This window comes from Plectrocnemia conspersa, unplaced genomic scaffold (genome assembly GCF_051122295.1).
Source record: "Plectrocnemia conspersa isolate PC_06_02 unplaced genomic scaffold, ASM5112229v1 ptg000011l, whole genome shotgun sequence".
Taxonomy (NCBI): Eukaryota; Metazoa; Arthropoda; class Insecta; order Trichoptera; family Polycentropodidae; genus Plectrocnemia; species Plectrocnemia conspersa.
Window position 1 is genome coordinate 13612930 of NW_028277175.1, and position 17590 is coordinate 13630519.

The window sequence follows — 17590 nt, forward strand, 5'->3', positions numbered from 1 at the left end:
CACAAAATCTGAATATACGGCGGCGTTTTAATTTTAAAGGAGAATAACAAAACAGATCATATTTATTATTCAGATAAGTTAGTATTATTCCTGTACGGGAAGTGTACGTAGCATTTCTCAAAAATTTGATTTAAAGCAATATTTTTCAGATCAAGATGAAAATCAAACATTGAACAGATTCATCGCCTATATGATAGGTATTTTATTTTTATTTATGTTTTATTTTTTTTTATGAAAAAATATTAAAATAATATAAAGTTCACAGATGAAATCAAACAGTATCTTGAAATGTAGATATCACATTAATTCTGCATGAGCAATATCATTTTTAGCAAAATAACTTTTAAATTTTATCGATCGGTATTTTTAAGTTATGGTTTCAATTTTATGAAATTAGTGTTTTTTTTTATTATAGTTGAACTTTCAAAAATATTTTTTTATACTTATTTTGTATGTAAAATTTATTGTTTAATATTATTATTTACTAAATGAACCGTTTTCTGTGGTTAAAAATAAATTTTAATTAAAGGTCTCGAACGTGCCATTAATTCGCGCGTTGGCAAAAAAATCTTCAATTATTCACGCGTGACACGTGCGACCATATTTTCAGGTGGACAATCTTGTCATCGTATTCATTACGTTCCCGGTGGCTGCAGTTAATTCTGTGACACAATGCGGGCGAGAAGCGTGATGATATATTCAGAAACGTATTCGCCCTTCTCACTCCACGCCCCTGGGTTCAAAATGCGCAGTGCACGTTAAATATTTAGTATGTTTTGTGGTCAGCAAGCAATATTTACGCGCCTCAGAGACAAACCATAAAGAAGGAAAATAAACAATACACACATTTTTTATTATTCGGGTTGGCGTTTATTTTTTTCATCATTAGTATTATTACTTATTTATCTTATATTTTTCTCATTCACAATTTGTTTTCACGTACGATACGTACACCTCTGTGTGGTAAGACTTAACATTCTTTATTAAGTATTATAATACAAGTATATTTGTTTTATTAAATATAAATTTAAGAGAAATATAAATAAAACATATTTATGACAATAAAATAAATCATTTATAACAATAACACTATTGTTAAACAAAAATAATTAAATAATAAAATTGCTTTTTCATCCATAGAATTTAAGTTGAAATATATACATATTTACAATAAATATTTATTCAAATACATATATAATTTTAATTAATTAATTATGAATATAATAACAAAATTTAAACTGATGAAATAATTCAACATTAATTACGTTAATTGTATAATATAAATATTTACAAATAATCCTCCCTGCATTATTTTTTATTATACTATTTTTATTCATCGCATTGTATTTTTATTATTTGGGAACCTTTTTTTAGAATAAAATTAAATCAATTTATACAATTCAATTATATATAAATAAGATCAGTTAATTTAATACATTTAAATTACAATTTCTACAAAACAAAGATTTTCCGTCAAGATGCGACGAATAATTTATCAAACACTAGTTGATGAATTACTTTCATCGTATCAGTAACGTCAGTATAAAAGCTAAATATACAACAAAGTGCCACGGTACAGCTCCATATGCTAAGTTCTTCCTTCTTAAGATTGCAGCCATTTTGTCACCTGTGAATATAAACATTTAATTATTAGCGAACTAAATAAACAAGAATTTATGTTAATAGATATTAATAGTCAATTAAACTGTCATTTAATGATATTATTAAAATAGTGTACAGTATGCATTTATCTGATATTTTAAATATCAAAATAAATATTTAAAATAGTATATTAAATCGAAAGCTATAAATATTATACAAAATCAATCAATCTGAAAATGTTAATAAAATGAATTATCAAAAATGCAATTTTTTTTCTTAAAATATATATGCTTCGATTTTTAAAGTTTTTAGGTTGTTAAGGCTTATGTATAACTATAAATTAATAATATAATCTACTAAATTAACGTATTGTTTGGATTGATTTAGCATTAAAATATATTTTAATTAAACCGCTGGAAAGTTAAATATTGACATTAGTTATTTAACAGTGAAATTAAATAGAACTTGTAAAGTTATGAGAAAGTTTGCTAAATTTGTTATGTCCAACTAAACGATGAGAGTGCTTAATGCTTTAAAACATAAAATAAATATACTAAAAAAATGTAATTTGTTTGATAAATTATTTATTTTTTATTGATCCATTAAATTTAAATATTATAAATATTTCATTTTTTAGCAAATTTTAATTGAAGAATACGTCACAAATAATAAGGGATATTATTTTGATGGTTGTAAAATTAGCCCGAAAAAAATTTAGTCAAAGTTATTTTAATTATTCAATAAATGCAAAAAATATTTTTGGCCTTATATAGCATTAAAGTAAATATCATTAGTATTCGCAATATCAATACTAACAATTTGTAATACCTTGTTTCTTATTTTATAAAGTGGATGTTATATTTTATTAAAAATAAGGAAGTAGTTTGGATTTTTTATTGATAACCGCTTTCAAAGTAAGCTCTTGTTCGATATGCTAGATAAAATATAATTATATTTTTTTGGTAATAGATGGTAAACAGTTTTAACGAGCAGTTATATAAATATTATAATAAATAAATGTTTATGTGAACATTATCGTAAAACAAAGAAGATAATTATTTCTGGAATAGTTTAATTTTATAAACTTGTTTTTCTTCTTAGCTTTAAAAATTGTATAAAAATTATACCATGAGAAGAAAAGCAATAAACATTTATTATTATACATATGTAGCTAAAAAAATAGTAAAAATTATTTTTAAAAATATTAAAAATAAACTTCTCGAAAAAAGAAGACTTAAATATATACGCACTCTCTTTAAATAAATCTATAAAAGAACTTAAAAAACTAATAGGAAAAAAAAGAATAAAGAAATCTAAGAATACCCAAAAAACCGAACCGCTACAGATGGCAAAAATTACTCGATTTAGAAGACAACAAAGAAAATAACTAAGCCTCAACAATTAATCCTGATCTAGTTATAAAAATAATTAATTAGAGAGAATGTGTAATTAATTTGCCTATGTATATTATTTTATATGTATGTGTATATATTACATATGCTTTATGATATTTGGGATTATTATTTTATAAGTATCAATAAAAGTATGAGACAGAGTACACGTCTACTTCAATTTCTATTTGAAGAGATAAATAATAACAAGGTAATAAAATAAATTGTTACATTGGTTATACGTTCGATATTACTTAAATACATTAAAATATAACTACTCATAATATTTTTAAATTTATTAACTCATTCTATAAAGAAGTGCCATTAGTTTTTTATTTAATTTAGCTACAGATATATTATACTGTTTTTATATTCTTTTATTAGCAGTAAAAAATACCTTCAGTGACAAAAACGAATATGCTCGCTGACTCCGTATTGCTGGCACTGCACGTGTAATTTCCCGAGTCGGTGTCTCTCGCTCCACGGATTGTCAATCTTGATTGGCTCTTGGGCCCCGGCTCGGTCTCCACAATGATGCCACCGCGTGAGGTGTCGTAGTTTATCATTCGATCGTTGTGATACCAAAAGACATATTGCGGCGGCGTTGGACTCTGTCCAAGAAAAACGTAAAATAAGTTCAATATCATAGAAGCATGGCATAAGGTTGAGCAAATTGAAAAATTACTTTAGACACATACAATTGAACGGTACAAATTATATAAGGTATAAACGTCATAATTATTTAAAATAACAAAGTATGTTTTTATTTTTAAATTTTCAATACATGAATAATAACAAAAACATAACATTATATACGACCGACATGTTTATTTTAATTTTTAAATACATCTGCAGTTCATAATTTATACATAGCTTTGCGCAAATGCACCCTTTACAAAAAATACATATTAAGTAAATACATAAAAAAAATATTTACCGAAAAAATAAGATACAATTTTGTATGTTAATAGATAGACTTTACAGTAAGTACCTAGATGAAAACAATTCAACACTTTAGGATAGCTGTGTTTATTAGAAAGTTGCCAATACATTATTTAAACATGCAGTACTTTAAATAAGTACTTGAGAATCTTAATAATGTGTCCCTACTACCAGCTTAAAGAAGCTTAAAATTGCAGTGAGATCGCTCGTTACCGAGCGTTCCCACTACGACGGCGACGGCACGATTTTATTGCTTTTGACGTGAATGTTTCCTTCTGAGAAGGGGTAATTGCTTTATGCGCTCTCCTATTGACCAAAATTCTGTTTGAATTTACATTGATCAGCTCTCTTATATTAGAAGTCCATAGTAATATCGGTAAAGATAGCTATCACATTTTTATAACATAGTGTAATATCGAAATGTAGACAAACTATGGAGCATATGTGAGATGCGATGTCTCTTTGTATTTATTTTTCCGCTTATTATTTCCTAAGAAATGAGTTTAGTTTGTATTTTGCACTTGATCTATTAAAAGCTTTGGTTTGGGTTTGAACAGCAAATAAACGTTTCGCAATTGTCAAATTGAGTTTCATAGTCATTTTTGTTAAATTATATTTTCGTTAGTATAAATATATATCTACTGGTGAAAATGTATTTGCACTTTACTAGTGAAAATATAACTTCATCAAAAAATACACATTCACTGTAACATTTATACATCGGATGTAAATAAATAATGATAAGTATGTAAATATATAGTATATATATATATATATTACTAGCACCAGCCAGATAAGTTATATTTTTAATGATAAATGTATGTACTTACTGCTAAAAATATATTATAATATGATTTTACTAAAATTATATATTTTAAAAATATTTTCCGGATAGATTCGAGATTGCTTTTTCTAGATTTTTTTTAGGAACAACCACACGAAACTTTATTATTTATTTATTATGCTGCATTAAATCTAGTTGTTAAATTACCGATAATACAATATATAAAAACAATAAATTTATATACTTCAACTGGTGCTGTTGTTGATGTTTCGTTAATATATTTGCTGCTTCATTAGTTATTCGATCTGAAAATTCAGATCGAATACCTAATGAAGCAGCATACCTAAATTAATTGCTACTAATTTACATTCGTTGGATATTTACTCTCATATTCAATTTCTTTTAAACGTTCAAAAAACAACATTATTTGCACACAAACAGAGCCACGTAAAAAACTACAATCTGTCCCTTTGAATAACAATGTTTAATGTGAATGTAATACCTAGAAAATGGTGCTTTTAAAGGCAATGTTCCGCTTGTTTTATTTATTTTATGTATAAAAAGAGCTAAAGGAATTTATACATAAAATACCTATATTTCAAAAAGCTGTAGTTTAGCTTAGATTCATTATTTGGTCGATTTTTATTATTTTTATAAATATATTCTTGCTTTGATTTTTTCCAGAGTCGGGCCCCTGAAGGAGAACGGGCCCCGAGAATTTGTCCCCTCTTCCCTTTTTCTCGGCACGCCTGGATTTGGAAATGAATTCAGTTGATTTCTGTTGCCCATATTTAACATGAAAAATAATAATAATTTTGTGGAAAATCCTAAATATAATTATTTAAAAAAAATAATGGATGACAAACTTTATAAAAAGTCTGCAAATTAGTGTAACAGCTACATGTTTGCCTATATCGAGATTTTTGTCACAAAATTATTAAAATAGAACAGATTCGTTGCTACTGTTCTCGGTTAACAAAAAATATGCTGTTGATCAATAAATTAACCTTCGATATGGTTTTCAGCATATTATCGATTCGTTGTTGTCTGAATTTGAACTCGTTGGAGTTGCGTCGTAGACCGTATGGAAGTAGCTCGCAAATGTATTCGTTATCTTTCCGTCACCTTTATAATCGCATTCGTTCAGATTCATTTTATCAAATATTTCTTTTGTTGTGTTCGTCGAATTGACAAAGTTTGCATGTCGTTTAATATGTTCAGCTCAATGTTATTTAAATAGTTGGCGTGATTCTCCATGATTTTTAGTGCTATCTTACAAATCCGAAAAACTGGCAGTAAGTTTCGTCGAATTGTTTTTTTCTCAAATTTTATAGAATAATAAAAAAAATTCAAATTAAATTTTTTCATTTTTGTTAAGCTGCAATTTATGGAATTAATGTCACTGATATAAAACATGGTTATATGATTTGCACTCGTGAAATAATATTGTTTATAATATTGTATGCACATGTACCTATCAGCACATACCACATGGATATGTTTCGAGGATGGTTTATGAACCCAGCTTATACAGATAACTCAAAAGCGTGGAAAATAGCGCTTAGACCCTATAAGATTTTCTCCCTTCAATTTCAAACGAGCATTTCACGGTTGAAAATAAGCTGAAGCGTGTTTTGGAAAATGCCTTTATCTAAAGTCGTGACCGCACGTCTCGCCTCCTCACTCTCTCTTTCTCTCTCTATCTGGTAGCACGTAATTGGCAGAGAATGGGTGTAAAAATGAAAATGTTTCCAGATAAACACTTTCATTAGCAGCTGATTGCTCAGGCGTTGATATCGTTGTGTGCGGAAGATAGCGCAGGAGTTTCACTGTTATAATTTTGTTTATGGATCCTATTGTGCAGATTGGGTTCAAAGGGATAAAGAGCTCTGCGGTCACGATCCAATCAAATTTAATTAAACGCTCGTTGAAATCTGGTATCGTTGTTGCTGAAAAGGTTTATTTTTGAACGTGTACCGCAATTCTCAAGCACTTGTAACTGTCAATCGTCGAAACGCTTGCTATTTACTTCGTTTTAATTGGCGTTCCATTGATATATTTACTTATATCGTGGTAATAACGTAATGCTATACTTAATCAAATATCATAGTTTTAAAAAAATACATATAATTCCAATTACACAAAAAAAAAAAATATTTTCATAGATAAATTAAATTAAAATATGATTTTAATATTATATATTAGTTTTAAAAATACATGTTTTGAATTGTGCAAAAACTATAATTTATTTTTAAATTATTATTTATATTTAAATATTAATTTTATTAAAAATAAAAAAAATATATAAGTTAAAAAGAGTGTGAACCAGGCAAAAACTTTGTTCATTGTCAGTCAAGTATATCAATATTGTAATTTATAAAATTTCTTAATAATTTATATTTATAGTTTTTTGAAGTATTTGATTTTATTGATTATTTAAAGTACAAGAGTTTTTATTATTTAAAAAGTTAAGATCATTAAATTTTGGCAAAAACCTATCAGTAATAAAGCCGAGATGACGTTTTGATAGCTATAATAAAAATGATGAAATTTCTATCTTTTTTATTTAAGTACCTAAATGAATATAGAATCAAATTTATGACTTAAATATTAAAAGATTAGTTTTTGCATAAAATAAATTTTAATAATAAATAGCGCATCAACTTAAAAAAGCGCCAACGCATCAACTTAACAAACTAACAAAACATATATCTGCCGATTTTAATATGAAAAGAAATTCTGGCTATTATTACTAGATATAGAAAAGGCTTTTGATACAGTATCAGTATAGCATGACGGAATAATGTATAAAATTTTAAAATGCGGAACTCCCTATTATATTAAATATATTTACGGTCTTACATGAAAAATCGAAGCTATGTTGTTTCACTAAATAATACTTTTTCGATACCACGTAAAATACCAGCTGGTGTACCTCAGAGAAGTATACTTGAACCATTTCTCTTCATTCTATATACTAATGATATTCCAATTTTTGAAAATACTAAGCTAACAATATACGCTGACCACACTGCAATCCTTACTATTATATGTTCATTAACCTATTGCAGATAAACTTAAAATAATGAAGAATTAAAATTAATCAAGACAAAACAGAAGCTATAATATTCACCAAAACGTAGACAAACCTTGCCTACACCCATTGAAAGTGAACAGGGGCATAACATTGAATTTAGAGCGAGCGTTAAATACCTGTATATACACCTGGACTCCACACTTAAATTCAATAAACATATAACTGAACTTTGGTCAAAAGAGCTTGGCGCCATTGCGGCTTTAAAATCAATATTTAATAGAAAAAGCACGCTTACAATAAAAAATAAAATCCTAGTCTATAGACAATTATTCAAACATGTTTTAAATTACGCTTATAGGTATCGAATAGTCAGCGGTCTTATATTTTTTGTGTCGAAAGCTCTTTCTATATCAAAAAATAAGAGGCCCGTATTTTTTTTATATTAAAATTAGTACACATATGCTCATTTAAACTATTAAGTTGTGTTGTCGAGTGATTTTTACGAAAGCCAAATTATTTTTTAATAATTTTATTTTATAGAGATTATTTTAAACTCATAAGAAATGACAATAGTAATCGGGTTACTGACTGATGGAAATATGGAATATCTAGCATTGCTTAGAGATTTTATATTTGTATAATTTTGTATTCCTCTCTGTATTGTAATGTAATTACAATTGAAGATTATTAACAAGCATTAAAAAATGTACTAAGGATATACATTTTTTTTCATGTTGTCTCTAATAAATACATTGAAAAAAACGTTTTGGTAGGTGTAGAACGATCTTTCTGGTCAACATTAAAAAGTATTTATAATTGTTAGAATAAAACAGTTACTATTATCGGGTTATTAAAAACTATGTCAGCATTGGGTACTAAAAAGGACTATCTGTAGACGTTCAATGCAAAAACTTTTCTAGATCATTATGTAATTTTTAAAATAAAATGTCCTAAGAATATTTTACTGGAATAATAATGGATGTATGTTAATCATCTGGAATTAATTTAAATTTGTCTTTTGGGTGTGATTTATTATTATATATAAAATTAACTTTGTTATAAATAAGAATAATTTCAATTATCTTTTAATAAATTTACATTTAAATGCTTAAATTCTCATACACATAAAGGGCAACCCTAAACATGCAAATAAAACCTGAGGCAAATATAAAAAATCGTATCTTAGGAAAATATCGAAGGCTTGAAATTGATTTTTTGGCACGTGTAAAAATATAAAGGTGCTCTCAAATACCGCAGCCGAAAAACCCTTTCGGCACAATAGCAAAGGGTGCCGAAAGAATTCGGCGCGCGAACAAAGAAATTGGGCCTACGTGTTTAATATCTGACCCGTATGCTCACCCTTTTATCTCGTCAATGGGCGTGCTTTTAAAATTATGAAGACATAAAAATCAGGGCGGGTGGCAAGTGAATGTCATTATCTGGGCCGTAAATAGGATCTTACGGATAATCCAGCCATCCATCTCTAGGCCAGCGCGCAGGGAGAAAGGGCGACTGACGGTCTGAGGATGTACGTGAGCCGGTTGGGATACTGAGTATTATCGGTACCATCCCTAGACCTATGCTACACTCTTTGCATACAAATCTGGCGGTGAGGCTGTGAAACCTATCCGTCACGGCTGGTTGACCCAGATACGACGCTTTTATACTCCGGCTAAGTCTGGTGATGTTTCAACTTAATGATGGCTTCGTCAAAATACGAAAACTCTGATGGAGAAGTACTCAAAGGTGTTTAGATATATAAATCCTGTAGATTACTGCATCTAAAACTGCGAAGATTATTGATTTAGGTTTTGAGTGTAAATTAATTACTTATTATAGTTATTAAACAATGCGATTGTATACAAGATATGCTTTTAAATATATTTCTCTAATAAATATACAATTAACTAATCTAATCTGAAAGGCCACGAGAAAACTCTTTAAGAACGAGAAAATTCATAACAATTGTCAACGCATGTGGAATTTGCTAATTTGATTAGCTTATTTATACGTATATTATCTAAATCAGTTACATTATGCAGTGAAAATATGAAGGGCAAACTCGACAAGTCTAAGTCTGATTTTTAAAAATATATTTAATTCGTTGACACCAGTGTCTTTATTTTAAGGTTGTATTATATCTAATTTGTTTAATATAGCTTAACAAAATAATGGTAGTTACAGTTTATAATACAAAATAAATTTGTAGGTAATTCAAAATTTATTTAATTATTCCATATATAAAAATGTATTTTAGCTAAATTAAGTTATTAAATTAATTTTATAAACATTATACAATAACTAAGAGCTTATGTAAATATTCTTTAATATGAAGAATAAATTGGTCATTTGGTAATTTAATTTAAAAAATATAAAAAATTATATTTTATTCCTAAATAAATGCTTATTCAATTAAAAATACGAATCAAGCAAAACCTATAACATTATTATTTAATAAAACATAATTCAGATTTTTTATGCTTATGATCTGAACTTAATTTGTAATGACCAAACGATGAAATGCAGTATTATTAAGTAGTCTATTTACAACGTGCTATTCCAAAATTGACATAATGTTAGTGACCTTTCATTCATCACAACGAGCAAGGTCATTAACACTGATCCACCTCAAGTGATATTACCTTTTCAATAATGCACACTAAGTTGATTACGCTGCCCGTATCTACGTGGTGTTCTCCCGAGCCTAAGATGAAAGCTTCCGGTGTCACCACGTTCAAGTTGACGTAGTGCGAGATGAGCTCAGTTCCGGACGTAATCTGCAAAAGAGTGAGAAAGAAAAATAAAGCGATTGCTAGAATTAAGTAAATTAAAGTGGATCGGTAAGGATATTATTAAACAAACGGCTAAAGAAAGACCCTTCCTTTGGGGAAATGCGTACGTGAGAAACGTTGGTGAATAGTACAAAAAAAAGGTAATTTTAGTTTAAACGACATTTTGCGAGAGGAGGAAAACCTCAAATGGATAAACAATGAGGTTTTTAATGGAGATAAAGAATAGGAGAAACCTTTGTAACTAAATTTAGAACAATGTAAGATACTTTGTTACCCGATATTCTATAACTTAAATGTATAATTTGATATAAAGAAAATATTAAAATAGAAGCATAAATAAATAGATTATATATTTGGGTATATTTTTCTAAGAATAATTACATTTGCGATAAAATAAATAATAAGACACTAAATTTAAAGTTGTGTTGAAAACGTTTTTCTGAAAAGTAAATTTAGTACTCTATTTTTTATGTGTTTACTAATAAAGTACGAAAAATCGTATTTATTTTTTCTTTGTTAGATTAAGTGTACAAACGTTTATATTGCTTAATGTTAAATATTATAAATATAATGACAATAGGCTTTTTAATTTTTTTTTTATTTAATTTTAAATCATCTTGCTCTGTATATTTTAATTTATATTTGATGTATAATAATATGCAAAGTATCCATGCAAGTCTCTCGAAGCACATAATGTATTCCAAAAGTTAAAGATCTAAAGTTTCCCGTCCACCCGTTTTCTTCGTCGCAGTCCTACGTTTTCTTTAAGTAATACTTTCACTTTTCAAAATTAAAATTCCATCGTCACTACAACACAGCTTACGTACACTCCGTGAAAGCTTTCAATGCATCACGTTTTCAGGTCACGCCTCGGCTTTCTTTTCAGACGGCCCGTGTGAAGCATTAAACATGTGCTGATTATCTCAGATCTGCTTGCAAGCGAGATGCTTTACAAATACAGATATCTATCCATAGATTATAGCTACCTTTCGTCAAGCTTATATGCATATACCTAGAGATATCATGATCGATTTCATAGAATACTTTTTAAGAAATGTATATATGCAATAGATATATTTATTAATAAATAGTTTTTTTTATACCTTTGATTCAATATGATGCTTCCTAATATGATAATTTAAATGGGATTTATCAGCCCTGATTTAAGCACAGTATTTTTTTGTGTATTGTTGGTAACATTAAAAGTAAGGCATATTGTATTAATTCTGGGTCAGAAGTAGAATTAAAGGTTAATATTGGACAATACATTTGATCTGTCACAGAGAGAACGTGTAGCATTATGGGCAATTTAAGGGATATATTGAAATAATGCTATAGTTACAATAGAGTTTTGCGAAAGGCGAAAAGGTTTTAGCTCAACTTTCTTAGATAACTAAAATGTGTTCGACTGTGAAAAAAATATTACAGCAATCAGTAAAGAAGAGAAAAATAATAAAAAAAATATAAAGTTTTTGATCATCATATTTTTCCGTTTGCCTTTTATTAATTTACTACAAATACCATACAAACAATTTATTAATATTAATATAATTTGATTTGTGTTGCAGTGGATAGGAAATATAATATTATTTAATTAACAATGACTGAATTAGACCAATGCAAATATTAAAAATGGTTCTGTGAATTTTACATACAATTTTAGACTAGAAACTGAACAAAAATTAAGGATAACTGACTAAAGAGACGACATAGTAGGTCCTTTTAAAAAATCTGAAAGATTGATAACATTCAAAATAGCTATTTTGTCAATAATTTTAAACATAAGTTATTAACAAAAGTTACAAAGCTTCACAGAAACCGAGATATTAAAAAAATGGACCAAATAAAATACAGAAATACTCTTGAGTATTTTATATAAAAAAATAATTCTCAAATTGAATTTTTATTACTTTTATGGTGTAAAATTAAGGTGACAAAGAAAAAATCTACAGGTGGGTTATAATGGATAATCCTGCGATACATACAATAAAAAATTTATTGTAGGTATCGCATATGTAATTCTCATTGTCCCAGATCACGTAACGTTAGCTACTAAAGAATCTTGTATTCTATACAGCAAACTCCTACTTTCAGACTGGGCAACAAAAGGGTTAAATGTTAGCTGCTTTGCTGGTTTTAAATCAATCATACGGGACAGATGTTCCTCTTTCGTGAAGTATTGTTTCATGATTTATTTTGCGTCATTAGACTCTCGATACAATTTATATAATTGGTTGTTATACACATCGCGTACTCTAAGATTATTAAAATATAAGTTTACGATAATATCTATATTATTTTCTGCAGATAGTGTTGTATTGTTATGCTATAATCGAACTAGAATAAATTTTGAAAAGTTGTTTAATATTAAATCTATATAGTCAATATATAATATTTTTACCATAGCAAGAAAGCAACATGCCTTTTAAGAAGTGATGTAGGAATCTCATGAGCTGCAAGATAACGTCATCAGAAAAAGGCTCTGGACCACATAATATTCAAAAATAATTACGCATTATTCTGACTAAATAGAGCATCAAAATTTTAGTTATTATCAATTATGTTAAGAAAAAAGCCATGGAGCGGTCCCTAGATATAATAACCGGATTTATGTACTTGCTTAGGATTAAAAGAAATATTATAGATACGTTATGTAAATGCAGTCAGAGACACAATAAGGTCATTATATGATTTTATCTATTTATTAAATATTTTAAAAATTAGGTTTATCTATGGGACATCTAATGCTATATATTGTAGTTACATAATCAACGATGCATTCACTAAAATAATGCATTTAAGCCTTTTGTTCTTTGCTCTTTGTCTATGCGGACGCAATTCGTTCGTTCTGCTTTGTTTGTGGTATTAGTTTTCACAACTTTATTGTTTATGACACACGAATAGCTCTATTTGAAAATTGCTTATTTATAATAAATAGTGTATATATGGGTTATTTCTTTAGTTGAAACCTTTATTATTTTTCATTAGAATTAATTGTGACGCATGCCTCTGCCAAAATTTTAATTCTTTCCTTCAGTACTGTACCTAGTATGTGAGTGTTTCTAAGCGTGTATGTGTGGACAAAAAGGTGTAAAATTCGTTAAATTATCCTCACCTGACACACGTAGGTACCGTTGTCCCTTTTTTGGACATATTTTATCTGAAGGGTCCAGTCGTCCGAACTTTGCCCGTGCAGGATCTGGAACAAGAATAATACCCGGTTTAAGAATGAATATTCATATTGTATTATATTATATAATATGTACGTTAGTAATAAATTTATAAAATTTGCGAAAGCGACTGATGGACGTGCAATAATATTTTGCCTCGGACGAAAAGCCTTAAGCAAAATTTTGAAATATCTCGAATTCGAGAAGAAAATTTTCCGACAGCGGAATTTAGTGGTATTACGGATGGATACTTTATTCAACATTATTTAATTAATCCCGAAAAACATAAATGTAACATTATTAGGTTCGTTAAAATATTTTTATTATAAATATGTAATAATATATTAAAACAAAATCAATATGATTATATTAGACTTTTTACATAGGTGATTCACAAAAAAGAGATTTTATTTTTTTAGTATTAAATAGCAATGGAGAATTACTTATAAAGTATGTTTTACACAAGAAGGGATTATACAAACCTAACATAAATGGAGAAATAACCGCGACAAATCAAAATTATTATTTAACATTAAACATTAAAGTTAAATCCAACTGTCGTATTGCCATAATATTATTTATTCTACTTGAGATGCGAAGGTAAAGTATTTTATAACAGTGGATCAAATCAAACAAAGACAAATAATAATGATGTAGTGACGTAACTAAATGCGTTTATTTTCTTATAGGTAATATAATTTTTTCGTGACGTGTCCAATTCAGACTAATATTAATTTATGATTTCTGAGAGGATCATGAAATTATTTCCTATTCCTTTCAATGAAAGCTGCTCAACTATGTCAATCTCCGTCTAATAGTTCCAAGAAAAGCTCCTTATTTCGACCCTATGACTTCTATCGATTTAGAACTCCATAATAATTTGTAGGGAGGTTTACAAATTTAAGCAATTTTTTTATTCTCTATTATAAATCTAGATCCTATTTTTACTACTTTAATACAGCTTGGATTATTTTATTTTTTATTCATGATATATGAAAGATCCAGCGATAGTACCACAGCTTAAACGTTTTGATTATTCTTGTGATTTGCATCTTATGCGTCTATTTTTCACAGAAGTACAAACCAAACATTATTATTTTTATCTTATGAACTGCGCCATCATAATTCGTACTCTAATGTCAAGAGTAAAAGTTGTCTCTTTGTTGCTGAGACTGACGAGATATATGAATTTGCAGATTCTATCTTTTGATTGTTTGTGAGCTGTGCATGTAAATTAAATAAAGCGTTATGTTGCCTAATAAAATATTAGACAACATAATTTACATGATTTAAAGCTTGGAATTTTTAAAATGTAAAAAAAAAATTTAACTGTAAAAAAATATTTCAAGTTTTATTTAAAAAAAGTATAGTAACTACATTTGGATGACATTGATTTTAGCTACAAAGTTAAACATAGTATATTTTTTATAGTTGATTATAAATTTATTATGTACATTTTGTGTATTAAACTAAATAAATATTTATTTATTCTTTAACAAATAGTTCTCCAGTAAATAAATAGCAACAAATAAAGCTGTAAGATTTTTATAAAAAAAATTTAAGGTTCATGTCTGTTTTAAGATCACGATCTTTAGTTAAAAAACAGTATTTTATACATCTTATCTATCGTAGTTGAATATTAAAAAGTATTTCATACATCGTATCTATTACACCCATTTTCTAGTAAACTCTTGCTACATTTATATCGACATTTTGTAATTTTTTTCTACTTTCAGATTGTGAAAACGACATCTACGGTTGATTTTTTTAGTTTAACTGTTGGATAATAAATACAACCGCCTCGGACGCGTCTGAGCTTTTTTACCCCACTGGTATTGTACTTTTGTACTGTCGCCGTATCAAGTGTGCAATCTAGCTAGTTGCCTCTGCACTATTGTTCCCTCCACTTTGCATAGTGAAGAATTCACTTTAGTGCATCTCGGATGGTGCTAGAAACTAGAAATAGCTACAGTGTAAGCTTCCATTGTACGTATGCAGCCGCGAACGGAACGAGTGCAGATTGTTCTTCTTCGAATCTTCGCACTGAATAATTTCATCGTGTCTCGCGCTCTAATTTAATAGTATTCATGCAAAGACTATACATGAATATATCAACGTTTTAAGAGAAACATTAAAATATCGAATAGTTCATAAACTATATGAAATTTATAGAGCATACGCAATAAGTTAATCAGCGTAAGATTTAAACGATAAAAAATAGCAATAGGGTCTCATGGTAAATTATGCTAATAGTTGGTTTTTGCATTAGATAGGAATTCAATACACTACACTGTCGAAACTGATATATTATAAGAGATCCTTAAACATATCAGCTTGTTAATTAAATTTCTTAAAATAACATTATTCTAAAAATAAAGTAATGGTTTCACGGGTTACTCAAAATCGTTTTGCATGTATTTTAATTTAGAAACAACCGGATTTTGTATCCAGCTTCACCCGCATCTGTTCCCTGTTATATTGACTTTTTCAAGTCTTGACCATAGACAATGTTTTTGCTGAATTATTTTTATTTGCTTGTAAAATAAAATTAACCATAAACACTGAGTTCCTTTGACATTATTTATCATAAGTCATTTGAAGCGAAAATGTAGATTGCTGAGAATCAATGGGATTCTAGGAACGTGTACTATTTTTTAAGGGACTTAAACCAACCGCGTGTCATTTTACGGTTTATGTGTATCATATTTACAATAAGGAATAGTTTGTTTAGTGGCAATTATTAATATAACTGAGAGTTTAATAGACTCAACTGAATTACTGGTAGAAAACGTGCTTCATTATATATCATTTTTATTAAACAGTTTTTGAAGTCCTTCGTTGTAAGTAAAGTTTTTAAGTATATTTATATTTTTAACACTTTAAATATCGAAGGATAGGTTGAATTATGATCACAGTTTGATACACACATTATTATTTGTTATACAAAAATAATAAAAAGTATCAAGACTATTAATTTCAATTAAATAAATTATAGAGCAACAAGTGTTTCAAACTTTAATTAAGCATGAAGTCCAATTTAAATTATTTTTGCTGCAAAAAAAACTACAATCTGATATGCGTAAAAATAAATTACCATATTGAAATCATTTAACCATATTCAAAATAAAACATTATTAATATAAATTTAAAGGCAATATAAAAATATAAGCTATTAAAAAAGTCCGCAGCTGCAAATTAAGAATTTGAAAATATAAATAATTTATGTAATTTCAGCAATTAAAGAAGAAATTAAAGAAATTTTGTTTGTTCACTAATAGTTATTATAGTCATGGCTGTAATATTATAGATAACAAACTCAAGAAGATGTAATTTGTAGAATAAAAATTTACACAATTGTGATGAAAAAAATGCAGTGGTACTTCGAAAAAAATATAACTATCTGTATTATTGTAATACATAAAGAAAAAATACACATATGTGTTTTTAGAACAAATCGATATTTGCTATCTTAATAAATTGAAAATTTAAAGTATTTTACCATAAATATAAACAAATTCTTTATGAACAGTTGGTCAAATATATGAATAACAAATAGGTAAAAAAGGTGAATATACTTGCTATGCAAATTTTTAAATATCCGGATTTAAGTCTTTACTTGTAGGTCGTGTATATATGTTTTTTTTAAGAATAAGCCTTACATAGCTCATATGATTTTTTTATTTATTAGTAAAAAAAAAAACAGTTATTACCACAAAATTAAACATAAAAGTTCGTTAGAGGCTGTAATAGTGATATTGCTACCATGATATTAAATAATTTAGAATATTTATTCGTGGATTTTCTACCTGCTTTTTATGTTAGTGTAAGCGGTATTTGTTAATACCCTAACTATGTCAAAACCAGTATGAGGT

At 27.7% G+C, this 17590-nt stretch overlaps 1 protein-coding gene across 1 annotated transcript in view; it reads right to left on the reverse strand.

The window, feature by feature from the left end:
• Nucleotides 1–1346: 1346 nt before the first annotated feature.
• LOC148229578 (limbic system-associated membrane protein-like) overlaps nt 1347–17590 on the reverse strand; it is a 56014-nt gene continuing 39770 nt past the window's right edge. Inside the window, exons 5-8 of the mRNA XM_088197107.1 lie at nt 13664–13747; nt 10399–10533; nt 3391–3604; nt 1347–1627 (exon numbers count right to left, since the gene is read on the reverse strand). Coding sequence (XP_088053233.1) covers nt 1521–1627; nt 3391–3604; nt 10399–10533; nt 13664–13747 — 540 coding nt within the window. The 3' untranslated portion in view covers nt 1347–1520. The remainder of the gene's footprint in view (nt 1628–3390; nt 3605–10398; nt 10534–13663; nt 13748–17590) is intronic.